Source organism: Marmota monax, unplaced genomic scaffold (genome assembly GCF_021218885.2).
Source record: "Marmota monax isolate L192 unplaced genomic scaffold, Marmota_monax_Labrador192_F-V1.1 WCK01_AAM20220418_F8-fsc00042, whole genome shotgun sequence".
NCBI classification, from domain to species: domain Eukaryota; kingdom Metazoa; phylum Chordata; class Mammalia; order Rodentia; family Sciuridae; genus Marmota; species Marmota monax.
Genome location: NW_026693008.1, coordinates 3,157,752 through 3,174,184, shown reverse-complemented (window position 1 = coordinate 3,174,184; position 16,433 = coordinate 3,157,752). Strand labels below are relative to the sequence as shown.

General features: G+C 42.6%; 1 protein-coding gene across 2 annotated transcripts in view; it reads left to right on the top strand.

Moving 5' to 3' along the window:
* Positions 1 to 16,433, top strand: part of Synpr (synaptoporin) — a 341,624-nt gene that overhangs the window by 197,166 nt on the left and 128,025 nt on the right. For both annotated transcript variants that reach the window (XM_058582084.1, XM_046452949.2), the window contains one exon: positions 3,439 to 3,563. In XM_058582084.1, the coding sequence (XP_058438067.1) occupies positions 3,439 to 3,563 (125 nt within the window). The remainder of the gene's footprint in view (positions 1 to 3,438; positions 3,564 to 16,433) is intronic.

Genomic DNA, 16,433 nt, shown 5'->3' with positions numbered 1-16,433 from the left:
GTCCCCCTTTTGTACAGTGAAAGTCCCTAAGCCATATGATCTAGGAGTCCCTAGGCTGTTGACAAGCTTGTACAATATAAAAGGAATGTACAATGCACCCTCCAATAGACTTGCACCAACCCCCGGGCCTTAATGTCCCTCAAACTCACTTATGTATAAGTAAAAGCCCTGCTGTGCTCGGGGCTCAGACTTTGGGAATTATCCCTCCTGGCGTTGGCACCACTAATAAAGTGTTGCTTCTGGATCTTGCTGTCCTGACCCTCATTTTCTGCTACAGGAGAAATATAGTAATCTACCCAGTGTCCTCTGGCTAGCAATTGGCTCCAACTTGAATCTGCCTAACTCCAGAACTGCTCTGCTCTGTCACTTGGGGTGAAGTGCTGGGTGAGGATTGGAAGGGGAACTGGTGGGAAGAACTGCTTCCGTTTCCTCCCACTTTACGTTGGCTCTGCAGCACTAAGAGAATCTCGACAGCTACCCCAAGAGACATGTGTCCTCATTGCCTTGATGGTTCTATTTACAGGACCAGGCCCCCTGTCTGATGCACTCTGGGGGAGCTGATTTCACTCTCTCAAACATGGAATCCTCGTCCCTGTAATGAGTTAATCACTCAGCAGGATCTGACTCTTCCTGTGTTCCGCAGACATTATCCGCTTAATCCTCACCCAAACCATGTGAATTTCATGTGGGTCACACAGTATGATTTCCCTTTCATCAACCTGAAAGCCACAGGTATCACATTTACCTGGAGTCTAATGCTTTGTGTTCTCAAAGCTCAATAAAGGCTCCAAGAAAAAAAAAAATAATGGTGTACATGGTTTCAATAGTTGGGTGCCTCCTTTCCACACCTGTAACTCTTTGAACAAGTTAAATACATACTTATCATTCCCTCTTAAGTTTCACCTGGCGGTATTCATCAGACCCTGCTACCTAATACACAACTTTAATATGAGATGAAAAGCCAAGGTAGTGTCTACATAGCTATTAAGCACTGAAATGAACAAGATTCATCTTCATCTTCTTGAACTTGATGTGTTTTAAATGCCCCCCAAGGGATTTTTTTTAAATGCAAATTTGTGAAGTGGTTAAGTGTGATTAAGTGATTATTCTATTTCTATTTTCTATTCTGATTTTTTTTTTGGGGGGGGGGTACCAGGGATTGAACCCAAGGGCATTTAACCACTAAGCCACATCCCCAGCCCTTTTAATTAATTTATTTATTTTTGAAACAGGGTCCCATTAGGTTGCTTAGGTTCTGGCTAAGTTGCTGAGGCCGGCTTGCGATCCTCCTGCCTCAGCCTCCCCCAAGCTGCCTGCCATACTTTTAACATAGGAATATTAAGCTTCACACGCTCATCACAACACTGTTGTCATTAGAAAATATGATCATATGTGTTACGTGTTGGGCACAACAACTGGCCCATCAAAGGGCCACAGTGGTCAATGCCACCTCATGTACTTCTTTGGATAACTTGCCTGTTACACACTGAAGGTTCTTACCCTGAGAAATGCATATGTGTAAATATCACACAAATCTCTCTGTGAATTAGGAGAGGGTCGCACATAAGTATATATTCCTCTTTTTTAATTCTAGCAAGCTGCGTGTGGTGGCACACACTTGTAATCCCAGTGACTTGGGAGATTGAGGCAGGAGGATCACAGGTTCACGGCCAGACTCAGCAACTTAATTTTCTCAGCAGTTGAGGGAGGTTTATAAAATGACCCTGTTTTACAGATTAGGAAATTTAGAGCCAGAAAGAGTTCTCTCTACAGCTATAGTCCAGGGCTTCAGACTCCATGGTAATTTCTAGAAGAAGTCTTACCAAAAATGCTATTTTGACATGGTAGAGGGGGTGGGATATCCAGTATTATATGATGAAATATATATTTAACTACTGAACAATTAAAATCACTTTCTCCTTATTCCCCATTCCTACTGATACTGAAATCATTTGGCCATGAAAAAAATCAGCAAATCTGCACCCCAGGGACAGAGATGGGGGTCCCCTTCAGCCATGGTGTTCTGTACTTTATTCCCAGATTATGGAGTGGGCTGGAGTGGCCTCTGAATGCCTGTAACCCTATGGGTTAGGTAGACTATGAAGGAAAGCTAGCGCTCTGAAAAAAATCTGTTGCTAGGATGTTGACTCCCGGGAGCTGAGGGTTGTGTGGATTTGCCTAGGGAGTGAATCTAAATTTCCTACCTTTTGGCCTGGAACAACTTATCACAGCACCTACTATTTACAGTAATAATGTTTGCTAATATTTGTTGAGTGCTAACACTGTGCAGGGAGGATCTGTTCTAAATGCTTCACACTCATTAGCATATATGAATATATCTTGCTTTCTACATCTACCATATATATATATATATATATATATATATATATATATATATATATATATTTTTTTTTTTTTTTTTTTTTTTTTTCTTAATGGAGCTGGGTTTTGTTTTGTTTGGTACCAGAGGCACTTGACCATTGAGGCACATCCCCAGCCCTTTTTTATATTTTATCAGAGACAGGGTTTTGCTGAGTTGCTTAGGGCCTCACTAAGTTGCTGAGGCTGGCTTTGAACTCGTGATCCTCCAAGCTGCTGGGATTACAGGTGTGCACCACTGCACCTGGCTTGTTTCTAGTCTTTAAATACTGATTTAAATAGCAAATAAAACTGTCCCCAAACATTCCCTGTGAAGGATTCATAAGGCATTGTTATCATTAACCAGTCTCTTCCATTGGTAACCCATTAGCACACGGCTTTCCAGGTCATTGACTATGACATACGTCTCCTCCCTCGGATGCATGGCAGCTCTTTACAAACTGAGAGGGGACACAGCCCTGGTCCCCAACAATTCTTCAGTAACATTCCTCTAGCTCACCAAATTATTCTCTAGACCTCACTATTGTTGCAAGTTTCAAGCTCCAGCCTTAACCAAACATGAGGGTGTTCTTTGGAAGGACCACAGCCACCCTTGATCCAGACACTAAGCTCCTAATTTTAATTATTATATATTATTAATGCATATGTAAAATAAAATATATAAAATACAAAATATTAAATATTTAAGAGTACATATAATAAATTATATTAAATAAAATATAATAAAATATTACATATAAATATATAATAAAATATATAAAATATTATTCTATAAAATAAATAAATATAAAAATATATAATATATAACATATATGTATTATATATTTTTAAAACATGTATAAAAACATAAAAATATCGTACATAAAATATATATAAATAAATAATATTATAAATAAATATTTATATATTATATATAACATATATAAATAAATTATATCATAAATATTTATATATTATGTGTAACACATCTGATTTTATTTCACGTACATATTTTAATTTATATATTTAAGTCAACGTCGTCCTAATAGCACCTTCTCTCTCTCTCTCTCTTCTCCACAGCTTTTTGCCATCTTTGCATTTGCAACATGTGGTGGCTACTCTGGAGGCCTTCGGCTAAGTGTGGACTGCGTCAACAAGACAGAAAGTAACCTCAGCATCGACATAGCATTCGCCTACCCCTTCAGGTAGGGCATGGCCGTTTGCTCCCCAGCTTCGCAAAGAGGGGGCTTTCTTCCATCGGGGGTTTCTCCCAGGGGCTTCTGGGTAAACTGAAAGGACTCTGTTCATACCCTGAGATTCCCAAAGGGGTGTTCACCCACTTCCCCACCCTGGGAGGATCATGAGTCGTACCTGCAAGTCAGAATGGACTGTCCTCCGAAACAAAACAAAACAGAAAAATACCCCCAACAAAATCAACTTATTACCCAGGATATTGGGGGCTATCAATACAGTTACCCTAGTTCTACAGTTCCCCTCCATTCCATTTCTCCATCCTTAAGGTCCCCAAATTCTCTCCAGATTTGTGTCACCTTTCATATCCTATTGATGCAGTTCTGGCTATTTAATACATTTAATAATATTAATACTGAATACTTTTCCATGGGCCGGACACTCTGCTCAGCTGGTTCACCTGAGTAATTGCATTACATCATCACACTGACCCTGAAGGGTGTGCTATCACCCTCTCCATCTACAAATGAGGAAACTGAGACACAGGTGTGTTTGCTCATATTCCCTTAGCCAGTGAGAGATGGGGTCAGTGTTTGAGCCCCCCTGTCTTGAGCCAGGGCTCAGATCTCTATTGATACACTTAAACTATGAGAAATGTAAGCCTCTTTACAAATTCAGGATGAAAGACAATGCCTTATCTATGTTTGTGTCCTGTATACTAAATGATAGCTCGATGCCTATTCCAAACCTCACATCTTTTGATTCCGATCCATATAGCCAAAGTGGATTAATTGAACTCAAGGCAAATACGATTAATTTATGTAAAACTCCCATATAATTGGCATCAAATTACGGGTGTGTTTTTCAAAAACAACATACAATTCATTATATTGACATCTTGTTAGTATACTCTCCTATTCCTTTCAACTAATGAATGTTTGCTAGTATTCATTTTGTACCAAGCATGGTGCTGGCGCTATGATTACAGAAAATGAGTAAAAATTAACACCCCCACATTAAAAAAAAAACAGGTAAGTACAGTGTTTTTCAAGACTATTTTCATGGAGACCTAGATAACTAATGTTACTAAGTGGAAAGAAATGAAGGAGGAAAAATAGGAAAGGAGAAGAGGTGGGAGAGAAAAAGAAAGAGTCACTGGGAGGAAGAATTTTAAAGTAGAATCAAATCTAAGAAATACTTGTTAGCACTTTTTTTTTTTTTTTTTTTTGGTACTGAGGATTGAACCCAGAGGTGCTTTATCCCTGAGCCACATCCCAGCCCTTTTTTAAATTTTTTTTTAATTTTGATACTGGGTCTTGCTAAGTTGCTTGGGACCTCACTAAGTTTCTGAGACTGGCCTCAAACTTGCAATCCTCCTGCCTCAGCCTCCCCAGTCACTGGGTATACAGGTGTGCGCCGCCACACCTGGCTAGCACTTTATCCTTCTAATGCTCATTTTGAAATCATCTAAAGAAGCACAGTATTCCCCCCCAAATACACAAAAACTCATTTTTTCCCACTGGATATCTCAGAGGCTTTGTATATCATGGAATGTACCTTTTAAATGTTGTTCTATCAAACTTTTCCTAGTCTAAGACAAAGCGGCCTCAATTCATAGGTAATGAATCACAGAGAAGTGACATTTTTACCAATATTCTGACTGTTAAATTTTAAGATTTGCAGACACCCTTGCACCAGGACTGTTTTTAACAATTACAGAGTGGAGCTCAGAAATACTAAGCATATCATCCCTGGCAATCCGGTCATGATAGCTATGCTGTGCTGGTGGACATGGGCTGGGGGTTTTTGACACTTCTGAAAGTTCTAGATGAAGCCTTTGGCTTGTGGAGGAGAGTGGCCATGCTGATGCCTGCTCACCGAAGAGCATTCATGATCTAGGGTCAGAGTAGAGAATTGGCAATGGACAGGAGATGGGCATTGGATGTTTACTAACCTCAGTCAAGAATTCATTAAGTCAGAGCCAGAATTCATTAGGTCAGAGCCAGTAGTGGTGGTGCACGCCTGTAATCCCAGCAGTTTAGGAGGCTGAGACAGGAGGATCACGAGTTCAAAGCCAGCCTCAGCAACAGCGAAGTGCTAAGCACCTAGTGAGACCCTGTTTCTAAATAAAATACAAAATAGGGCTGGGGATGGGGCTCAGTGGTTGAGTGTCCCTGATTTCAATCCTTGGTACCCCTCCCCACCCTGCAAAACATGAGCTTGAAGCTCTGGGCTGGTCCTCCTGGGCTCTCTTCCTCTTCCACACAAATGGTCCATCCCCATCATCCCATACCCTGCAGACTCTCCAATACCTCTTGGGAAGCCCCAGTCTCCTAAAAGCAATTTAAAATCTACAGTTCAGGAAGAAAGGAGCCTTTTATAACAGGATCTCAGCAACTTATCCAGGCCCTGTCTCTAAATAAAATGGGCTTGGGATGTGGCTCAGTGGTCGAGTGCCCCTGAGTTCAATCCCTGGTACAACAACAACAACAAAACAACAACAAAAATTAAAATACTGGGGGTGTAACTCACTGGTAGAATGCCCCTGGGTCCAGTTCTCAGTAAGGCAAAAAATTCATTTGCTCCTAAAACTTCACAAGCCAATGCCAATGATTTGCTCATAACCTGAGAAATAAGAGCATGCAGTGTCTTCTGTTCAGTTCATCGCAAAAATGAGGACAACAAATTCAAATGCCAAGTCATCTGAACAAAAACAGTTATTTTGCAAATGACAGATCAAAGAAAGCTACTGAAGTTGTTATCAGACAAATATTCAGGATGTAAAATAATGTCAATTAGAAAAATCCTAGCTAACTCACAAAATACCCAAGTGCTGCTTTTGATAACTTGGCCCAAATATGCAATTCCTTTTCCACCTCCATACATGTGTATTTTTGACTTATGCCTTTCTTTTGGGGCAGAGGGTACTGTAGATTAAACTCAGGGGCACTCGGCCTCTGAGCCCCATCCCCAGCCCTATTTTATATTTGATTTAGAGACAGGGTCTCACTGAGTTGCTTAGCACCTCACTGTTGCTGAGGCTGGCTTTGAACTCGCAATCCTCCTGACTCAGCCTCCAGAGCCTCTGAGATTACAGGCATGCACCACCACCATGCATGGCTTGACTTGTACATTTATCAGAAAGAATTTCCATTCAACAACCTGTTGTTTTACTGTGGAGGGAAAACATTTTTTTTTCACCTGGCCTTCCTTTTGATTTGCGAGTAAAACACATAGTTTTCTCATCCACTATAACATGCTCTGTTGGTATGCAGTTTGCTTGATGAATTGGGAGTAGGGTCCTTCTGGACTCAGTACTCTGACTACTTTCTTTATAAGCCAAAGCGTGAAATGCTAGGCAGCCATTGAAAGTCATTTTCTCAATATTTAAAGATATGTAAATATCAATGAAAGATCAGTAGAATAGAGGAAAGGGACCAGGGGTGAGAAGGGGTGGGGGGAGTGCTGGAAAGTGATACTGACCAAATTATAGGGTTCTATCATGTGCATGGACAGGTGTGTAGCAACAATCCCACCATTATCTCCAGTACAATGCACCAATAAAAAAAGTGGGGTGGGGGGGAGGAAAGATACGTGAAATACACTCTGCATAGAATACAAGACTATATACGGTGTCATGATTCTGATTTGTTTTATACAGGCAGGCTGGAGCAGATATTACCACTGCCGTCCATCTGCTCTATCTCCGTACCATTCATGCCTACCCTTCTCACTATAAGCCCCCATAACCATTAAATATTTTTCTTTTTGGGGGGGGGCAGGGATGGTTACCAGAATTGAACCCAGGTGAGTTAACCACTGAGCCACCTCCCCAGCCCTGTTTTGTATTTTATTTAGAGACAGGGTCTCACTGAGTTGCTTAGGGCCTGGCTTTTGCTGAGGCTGGATATGAACTTGCCATCCTCCTGACTCAACTTTCTGAGCCACTTGGGATTATAAGTGTGTGCCACTGCATCTGGCAAATATTTTTGTTTATTGCAGAATCTTGACTGATCAATAGGCAGGACAGGCCAGAAATCCTGGGAAGTTAATGTCCCCTACAGTAGCCTTCATGCAATGACCAGTGTGAGAGAGGTTAAGTATTCTACTTTCCTTAGCTCTTGGGTGGTACAACTCTAAGGCATATTCTGTCCCCTTTGCAGGGTCACTCAGCAGGCTGACTCCACCTACAGTGCAGATCTGATCACTAACAAGCTTTGATTATCTTCTTTTCCTGTCCAGTCTTACTTTGCAATTGTCCTGTTGGTGTTTGTAAAGATGAATCCTCTCCAAATGAGTTGCACTCAAATCCTGACCTCAGGGTCTGCTCCTAAGAGGTTGAACCTAAGATGCTGGCATTGCTTGAGAAATTTATCATCATTAAGGAAGATCAATCAATCAATTAATCAATCAAGTAGATCCTCACTTACTCTACCTATGAATCATGTTACAAAGTGTTGCATATGCCAAACTAACTAACAAACAAAAGCTTAGCTGTGTAATGTTGAGAAAACTCATTTATCATTCCTGTTCCTTGTCTGTGGAACAGAGATAGAATGACCTCTTTCACAGTACCGTTATATAAGTTAAATGAAATATATGCAAAATGTTTAAAATAAGGCCTGGCATTTGGTGAGTTTTCTTTTAGAATATTATTTTTATTTCATAATCAAGTAAGAGTAATTAAAAATAAACGAGAAAGCTAAAAAATAATTATTCTAGTTAATTCACAAACAAATGACGTGCTCCATCCCCAGCCCTTTTTAATGTTTTATTTGGAGACAGGGTCTTGCTAAGTTGCTCAGGGTCTCACTAAGTTGCTGAGGCTGGCTTTGAACTCACGATTCTCCTGCCTCAGCCTCCCAAGCTGCTGGAATTACAGGCATGTGCCAACACATCTGGCCAACCTTTTCCTTACCTTGTATTTTATCCAGAATCAGACCAACTCCCATCATAAGCAGAGCCTATATGCAAACACTAAAATGTGCACCTATTCTATCCCCTCACATTGATTGACTTGCTTTTAACTCTCTAATGTTTATTTAGGAGGCTCTGTGAGGTATTATTGTGAGTCCGATTTTTTTTTTCTTCTCACTAAACTTCAAGGAGAAATAAAGTGACAGATGGAGAAGTCATTGGGGCACTAATGTGGTATCTGGGAGGTTGCTTGGCATCAGTGAGGGAGGAGAAACGAGGCTCAGCCTGACCCTTGTGATCCCTGGAACAGAGACTTCAAAGAGGGGGTGCCGGCACTGAGGAGAGGCCAGCTGGGCTGCCCAGCAGGGCACAGGCTGCATGACAGGCCCCTTCCCTCGCCTCATGAATCCTCCCTTGCTCCGTGCTCCTCTTTGGAACCCGGGGGTAGGTGGAAATAACTGTCAGGAAAGCTGTGGGAGCAGGGCCGTCATATAGCAATGCTGGCTCTGCCCGGGTGGGAACAGAAGGAATATTCATGCCCAAGAGTGATTATGATAAGCATTTTTTTTAACCAAAAAGAGCCAGTTTGGGGAAAATAAAAATGTTAAGGGCTGCAATTTTTTATGTCTTGTGTTCAGGAAATGCTTCGTTTGCAATTACATTTAAGCATTCGTTTATGGTTTCTCATTACTAAAAAACGTCACTCTTTCTGGCTAAAATGGTAGAAACTTTATGACTACAGGATGTCATTTTAATGTTGTGCCCCAAACTAAATTTGCGGGGGAAGATGAGACTTGGTGGCTTCATGGAAATGTGAAAGCAGTGGGCTGCAGGGTCCAGGGCAATTTCCTGGCTTCCAATCCAAGCCTGCCACGCAGGGGGTGGACGAGTTATAGATTCCCAGCCTGAGAGCAAGGCTGTGCTGTAAGCTGTGTGGAGCCCAGGACCCCCCAGGCTCCCTTACTGTAAAAGGAAAGAATAATGGTATCTCGCTCCTGCTCTAGCAACGGCCTCTCCACTAGATAACGCAAGCTAATTAGGTAGGAGAGTCTCGCTCGCTCGTATCAAGTGGTCCCTGAATTGCATCATCGCTGTTACCATTAATAATGGGGTCTAGCAGAAGGAATGGGCGTCAGAGTTCCGCAGTAGGCCAAGGACAAGACATTTTTTAGGATGAAGAAAGGAATAATCATTTGTAGAGAATGTTTGTAAGAATCACAAAAATTTATACAAATGTGCACAATGACTGTTGGCATGGAAGAAGTTAATTAGCGAGTGATAAATTAATCTATACCCTACCCCACGAGGCCCTCCCAGCCTGTACAAATGCCAGGTTGAAATGCTTTAGCTGCAGCGCTCTCTAAAAGGAGAGTGGTAGGTGAGGAACTGGCTATAATGCATGTCTCAGTTGGGGTTTTCTCCAAAACACCTTCTTCTTTTTATTCCATTTTTTAAAATTTGTTCTAATGAGTTATACAAGACAGCAGAATGAAGAATGACCCATTGTACACAAAGGGAACACAGCTTCTCATTCTTCTGTACATGATTCCTCTGTACATGACTGTATGTGATGCAGAGTCCCACGGCTCCTGCAATCATACATGTAATAGGGTAATAATATCCATCTCATTTCACCATCTCCCCACCATACCTCTCCCCTCCCCTCATTCCCCTCTGCCCAATCCAAAGTTCCTCCATTCCTCCCACCTACCCGCCACCCCAATTATGAATCAGTGATCCACATATTAGAGAAAACATCAGGCCTTTGGTTTTTTGGGATTGGCTTACTTTGCTTAGCATGATAATGTCCAGCTCCATCCATTTTCCTGTGAATGCCATCATTTCATTCTTCCTTAAGGCTGAGTAATATTCCATTATGTATATAGCCCACACTTTCTTTTTCCATTCATCTGTTGGAGGGCACCTAAGTGGGTTCCATAGTTTAGCTACTGTGAATTGAGCTGCTATGAACATAGATATGGCTGCATCACTGTAATCAGGATTTGAGTGAAAGTAGCTTTCTTGGTAGATCCCTGGAACGTTCCATTAAGGAATGAAGATGTGATGTAGGAGAGGGAAGAAGCAGATGAAGAATGGATTATGGGGCAAGTTACCACCATGAGCAAGTAGAGCACCCGAGACTCCGGGACACTGTGGGCAATAAGGTTCAATAGCACCTGTATCAGGCAGGGGTCACTTTCGAGCTGCTCCTGCTGGTCATTGGTCAAGAGCTGCTCAGGCAGGTGCTAACTCCCTGGTGTGGCATGCAGATCAAGCATGAGCCTGCCATTCAGAAAGTCCTCAGTCGGGCAATGTGGATACTGGCCTCAGAAAGCCAGCGTTGTATACAGAAATGGCCAGAACCAGAGATATGGGTGGTTCCCCCAGAACCTCTGTACCATGGGGAGATTCTTCAGTCATTTTCCTAGATCTATGAATTAGCTCATCCTGCATCATTTATTCATTCTCTCCATAAATACTGATTGATCATCTACAGTGGATGAGGCCCTGAACATACAGATACTTGGCATGTATGGGTTGGTAAAGTAGGCCTGGCTTCTTGCTCAAAAAGACAATTAAGAAGTAAGAAAGATAAATAAATAAATATGTGTGTACACATATCCTTTTTTTCCCACAGTCGTCATTTCTATAAGAAAATGAGCTTTACGCAGAGAAGTGTTGGTGGGGCTGGAGAGGGTCACGTGATCTCGGCTTTGATGGTCCCCGAATGCCCTGCCTCAGGAGGAGGTCTGGACAAGTTCTTGAGGAAGAGTGAATGAAAGACAAAGTAGGTATGAGATCAGAAAGTAAGAGTTAAGGCAAAGTGTCAAGCGCTAATGAAAGTCTTGAAAGGAAGTTAAGAGTATTAAAGCGCCAAGGGAGAGGTGGTGCTGCTTTAGATTAGCTGATTGGAGAAAAACTCGAATGAAGAAATGGCATTTCAGAGCACACCTGAAAGGAAAGAGAGAGAAAGGCCACCTCACAGATCTCTGAGGGTTGTATTCCAGGGAGAGAACAAGAGCAGGGGCCTGACGTCCCAGTGTGGGGAGGGTGGAGGGTCAGCAAGGAAGCCAGGTTTTTGCTGGACTGGAAATTGCGAAAGGGACCTGGCAGAAGATGGAGTGGAAGAGAGAGGCAGAGGCTGGGTCCCGCGGGGTCTGGTGGGCTAACATGAGAAGTCTGGATTGTACAGTGATTGAAACGGGAAGCCACTGGAGGGCCTGAGCAGAGGGGCCTGTGCCATTTGTGTTTATAAAAGACCTGGCTATGAATGATTATTTTTTTTAAAAAAGACTATGTTCAAATAAAAATGTATATTATGATTAAAAACATGATCTAGCTGTTAAAGTAGATAAACTTCAGAGAGATGAAGCAGGGATGCGGTCAAGGGGGACAGGAAGGAGGTCATCGCAGTCATCAGGAAAGACACAGGGGTAGCCTGGAACAGGGTGGAGCCGGTGGGGACGCTCAGGCACAGTGTCTCTGCGTGGCCCTCCACGCCTCACATCTGGTGCTCACTCACAGCTACGACTCAGCCCTATTTGCCAGATTTTTTCATCACTTTTGCCGGTGAGGTTGGGTAGCACAGCTCAAGATGGAGAACGACTTCAATATTTTAAGATCCTTGTTCCTCACGCGGGTCTGTGGGTCTCCCTGCGGGCCGCTGGCCTTTCAACACCAACTCACAGCCTCCACCTCGACACAAACAGGCAGCCATCTGGCTGGACTGGAAGGACGGGTCCCCGCGATTCCTTTGCGACGTGTTTGTGCATGCATTCCCGGAGACCAGAAGACACAGAGAGATTTATGGAGTGGTTAATAGCCCCCGTTGCACAGAAGATGGCTTTAAACAGGTCATTGCCTCTCAGATCCGTCAGAATCTATTCAGGGCAAAAGAGCTTATGCCAGGTGTTCAATTTTTAAAACGAATATAAAGAATTAAGCTCACAGAATGTTTTTTTTACATTTTAAAATCATTATGTATTAAATACTGCATAAGTATGTATCAAATATCCTCAATGTTGCCTCTTGGCCTACAAAAGCCTAGAGTATTTAATATGTGGCCCGAAAAAGAGAAAAAATTGGACTGACCCCTACGCAAGAGGCATGAATAGGGGTTGATAGGATTAGTTCCTACACAGGATGGAGTCTGTCTGGCATCTGGGAAGTGTGGTAAGAAGAGGGAAGGGATGTGGCCACTGCCAGAGATGCTCCCCAGAGACACAAGAGAAAGGGGGAGAAATATGTTGGCTTCTCCTTTGCTCCTGCCCTCTCCTCTACCACCACTGGAAGCCAGTGGGCCAGAATCAAGCCCCAAAGATGCACAACTAGGCGGGACAGGAACATCAGGGGACTCGAGAACACACAGGCCATGACCAGCACAGATCCCCGACTAAACCTCAGTTCCCTGATGTACCCAATGAGAAGGCTAGTTTGAAGTCTTCTTAAAAGACAAGTAGACTCTAAGTCGGGAGAAAATAGAACTAGACCTTGGCCAGGAAGGGTCCCTGGTAGCACCCCAGTCACCCCTCTTGCAGAAAAAGCAAGAGATGCAAAAATTCCATGGAATGACTTTATACCAGTTTCTTTCATTCACCCTCACAGGGCTTGCTGGGAAGCTTGCCCTATTTAGGTAAAAGCTGAACAAGCTTTGAAAGATCAGGATTTGGGCACAGAACAAAAATGATTGTAGGCTCTGTAATCAAGGCTTTTGTTTCTGTTGAGCCCCCACAGGGAGGTGACAAGTGGCAGAGATTAAATCAGTGTGTGCTGAGTGGGCTCTTTACGTAGTTCTTGGTCTCACTGTGTGTCACTTGCAGAGCAGGCGTGGGGGACGCGGTGAGAGCTTTTTACCCCAGAAGAACACAAACAAGACTTCTCTCAAAGTTGCAAAAACTTGAGTTCCAGTTCTCTCTTACATAGGTCATGTTTTTTTTTTTCCCTCCTCCTAGAGTAAGAGAGAGTTTGAGTTGTCTAGAAAAGAAGAAGTCAGCTGCAGTGTATGTCAGATAGAACCATCAATTCATATCTCTATGTTGTATAATGTCCTTTGAAAATATTAGGTGCTCACTCCATGGTCTCATTAACCTTCACCTCTACTGAGTTCTCTTCTGGAAAGAGAATTCTCTTTGCGTCCCCTCAAGCAGACAGCTAGAAGCCACACCGTGCACCTTACGAGGTCAAGTTGGCATCAGTTGAGTGGATAGAAACTTGTCTTCCCTCTTCTTCTCCAACCCCAAACCATCCTTGACAGAATGGTATTTGGGGAGCCATGAGATGAATTGGAGTGTCCAAGGGCTGCAAGGTCCAAGGAAGACAGGTGAGTGCTACAGCTGACTCACTGGGTAGCTGTTTGACAGCCAGAACTGAAATGCAGAAGTGTCAGGGCTGGGGCATCTTGAACAACTGTAAGGCAGAGATGCACATTCCTAATTGCCCTTCCAGGACTCCTCAGAGATCCCACACTTTAGATTTGTTCTCAATGCAAGGTTCAGAGGCTCTCTGCCCACCTCACAGTCTGTAGAAAGTTTATTACATATGGGGATTCCAAACCAGGCACAGTGATCCAAGCCTGCCTATAATCCCAGTGGCTTGGGAGGCTGAGGCAGGAGGATCACAATTTTAAGGCCAGCCTCACCAACTTAGCTAGCCCTAAGAAACTTACTGAGAATTGTCTCAGAAAAAGAAAAAAATAGGTGGAGGAGGGCTGGAGATGTGGCTCCAAGGTTAAGCGCCCTTGGGTTCAATCCTCAGTACCAAAAAAAAAAAAAAAATAGAGATTCCAAGATTCTGCCCCAGACCTACCTATCCTCAGCATCTGGGCATCATAGTGGTAAGGTCCAGGGCTGGCATTTTAATAAGCATCCAATAATTTTAGACATGTGGAAAGTAGACAATTGCTGACCTAAAGAAAATTGGATCGAGCTTCAGTTTGCGGTAGCCTGATATTTGTGTGTTAACATTGATGGATTCTTTTAAATTGGGATTACACTTTGACTCAAGCTAACACTTGCCTTGTTTATTATCTTGAACATGACAAAATAGAAAAAGGAAACTACCACGAAGAAGCCAATGGATGTCTCCATTTTTTGTTGTTCCTAAATCATGTATTATAGCATATGTTACTCTTCGAATAACTTCACAAGAAAGCAAATGTAATTTAAATGTCATAATAATGGGCAAAGTGTAGCGATTTCACTGCCTCCACAATATGCTGTTGAGCATGTCTCCTGAAAAAAAATGAAGAAATGCTAGTTGCCTTTCCCCTCTAGGCCAACCGGAAATGAGGGTGGGCGTCAGAAAGAATGCATTTTGTGGACCTTTTTTTGATCTCTGCAACCAAAAGTTATGATAAGAACAACTTAGAGGAGGAAAAGTTAATTTTGACTCATGGTTCCAGAGGTTCAGTCCATGGTCAGCTGACTCCATAGCTCTGGCCCAAGGTGAGGCAGAACATCATGGTGGATGGGCCTGGAGGAGGAGAGCAGCTCTGGACATGCAACCAGGAAGCAGAGAGGGAGCTCCATTAATAAGGGACAAGATATAAACCCCAAAGGCACATCCTCAATGACCCACCTCCTCCAGCCACACCATAACTGCCTACAGTTGGCATCCAGTGGATCCATATCAGTGGATTAATCCATTGATTAGGTCATATCTCAAAATCTAATTGTTTCACCTCTGGAAAATCTTGCACTGTCTTGCGGATGAGCTTTTGGAGCACACCTCATCCCCGAGCCATAACAGAGTGGATATGTTAATTCTTTTGTTTTATGCATATATATACAGAATATATATATGGTGTTGACGATATATATATATATATATATATATATATATATATATATATATTTGACAATTTAGGATGGCTCTTATCCCCTTGGTTGTCACAAGAACACTGTAACAGTGTCAGAGCCAATTCAGTTTTATTCTTCTTTTTACAGATCAACATTAAATGTCATTTGAGGCCACACATCTAGTAAATGCCCAAACTTGAATGTAAAAAAAAAAATTCTGACTTACATAGGTGTCCTCTATGGAGTTGTTTACCACCATGCCAAAGTCTGGTTTATCCCATGGAACAATGATGAAGCTGAAGATGATAATGAAGATGATGACCATCATCATCATTATCATCAAACAATAGACATTATGGATAATTTCACCATATATCAGGAGCTGTGAGGGAAATTACATACATCACTCTTTAGTAATAAGGGTAGAAAAAGTAGCACTTTTTTTTTCTATGGGACATCCTCGTGAGATAGCTCCTCTGAACTTTATCTGTCAGGTGAGGAGACTGAGCCCCATGGAGGTGCCCAAGGTCACCTGGCAATAAGTGCAAGGTTAGGCTTTGGACACATGGGTCTAGCTCCCTCAAAGTCATGCTGTTCACTGGCACAGTACAAAGGGCAGCAGAGATGTCCTTGCTTTGACAAATCTCCATGATTGCGAACACCCCTTCCCCACAGTCACATTTAGAGCCCACTCTGCATTGCAGGCAAGTGAGGCAGGCCAAGAGGGACTTGGGGACTGGTTCTCAGGTGCGTTGTGCTCTTCAGGACTCAGGATGACTGGCATTTATTTTCCATGTGACTTCTCAAGTCCAAGAATAAACAGGGAAGTTTGCAAAACAACTCCAGGCTGGAGCTGAAATGGTCAGCCTCTTTTCCTTTTTGCAGCTGGTTGGAATTTGAGCTAAATGAGTTGTTGTTGATCCATCTGCAGAACCTCATACATTTCATTTTGAAAGACTCTCCACCAAAGTGGCAGCTGTCACTTGGATTCGGGTGGTAAGAAGTTCCATGAAGTACAGGATTTTCTGAAATAAAGTTGTTCCAAAGGTTTTAATGCTATGGCAGGTTCTCGCTTCCCTGGTGAAGAGGTGGATTGTAAAGAGAAGCGAGAGTTGAGTTCAGAGTTCCCAGGTATTAATCAGGGAACCAGAGCATCTTTGATTGCAATGG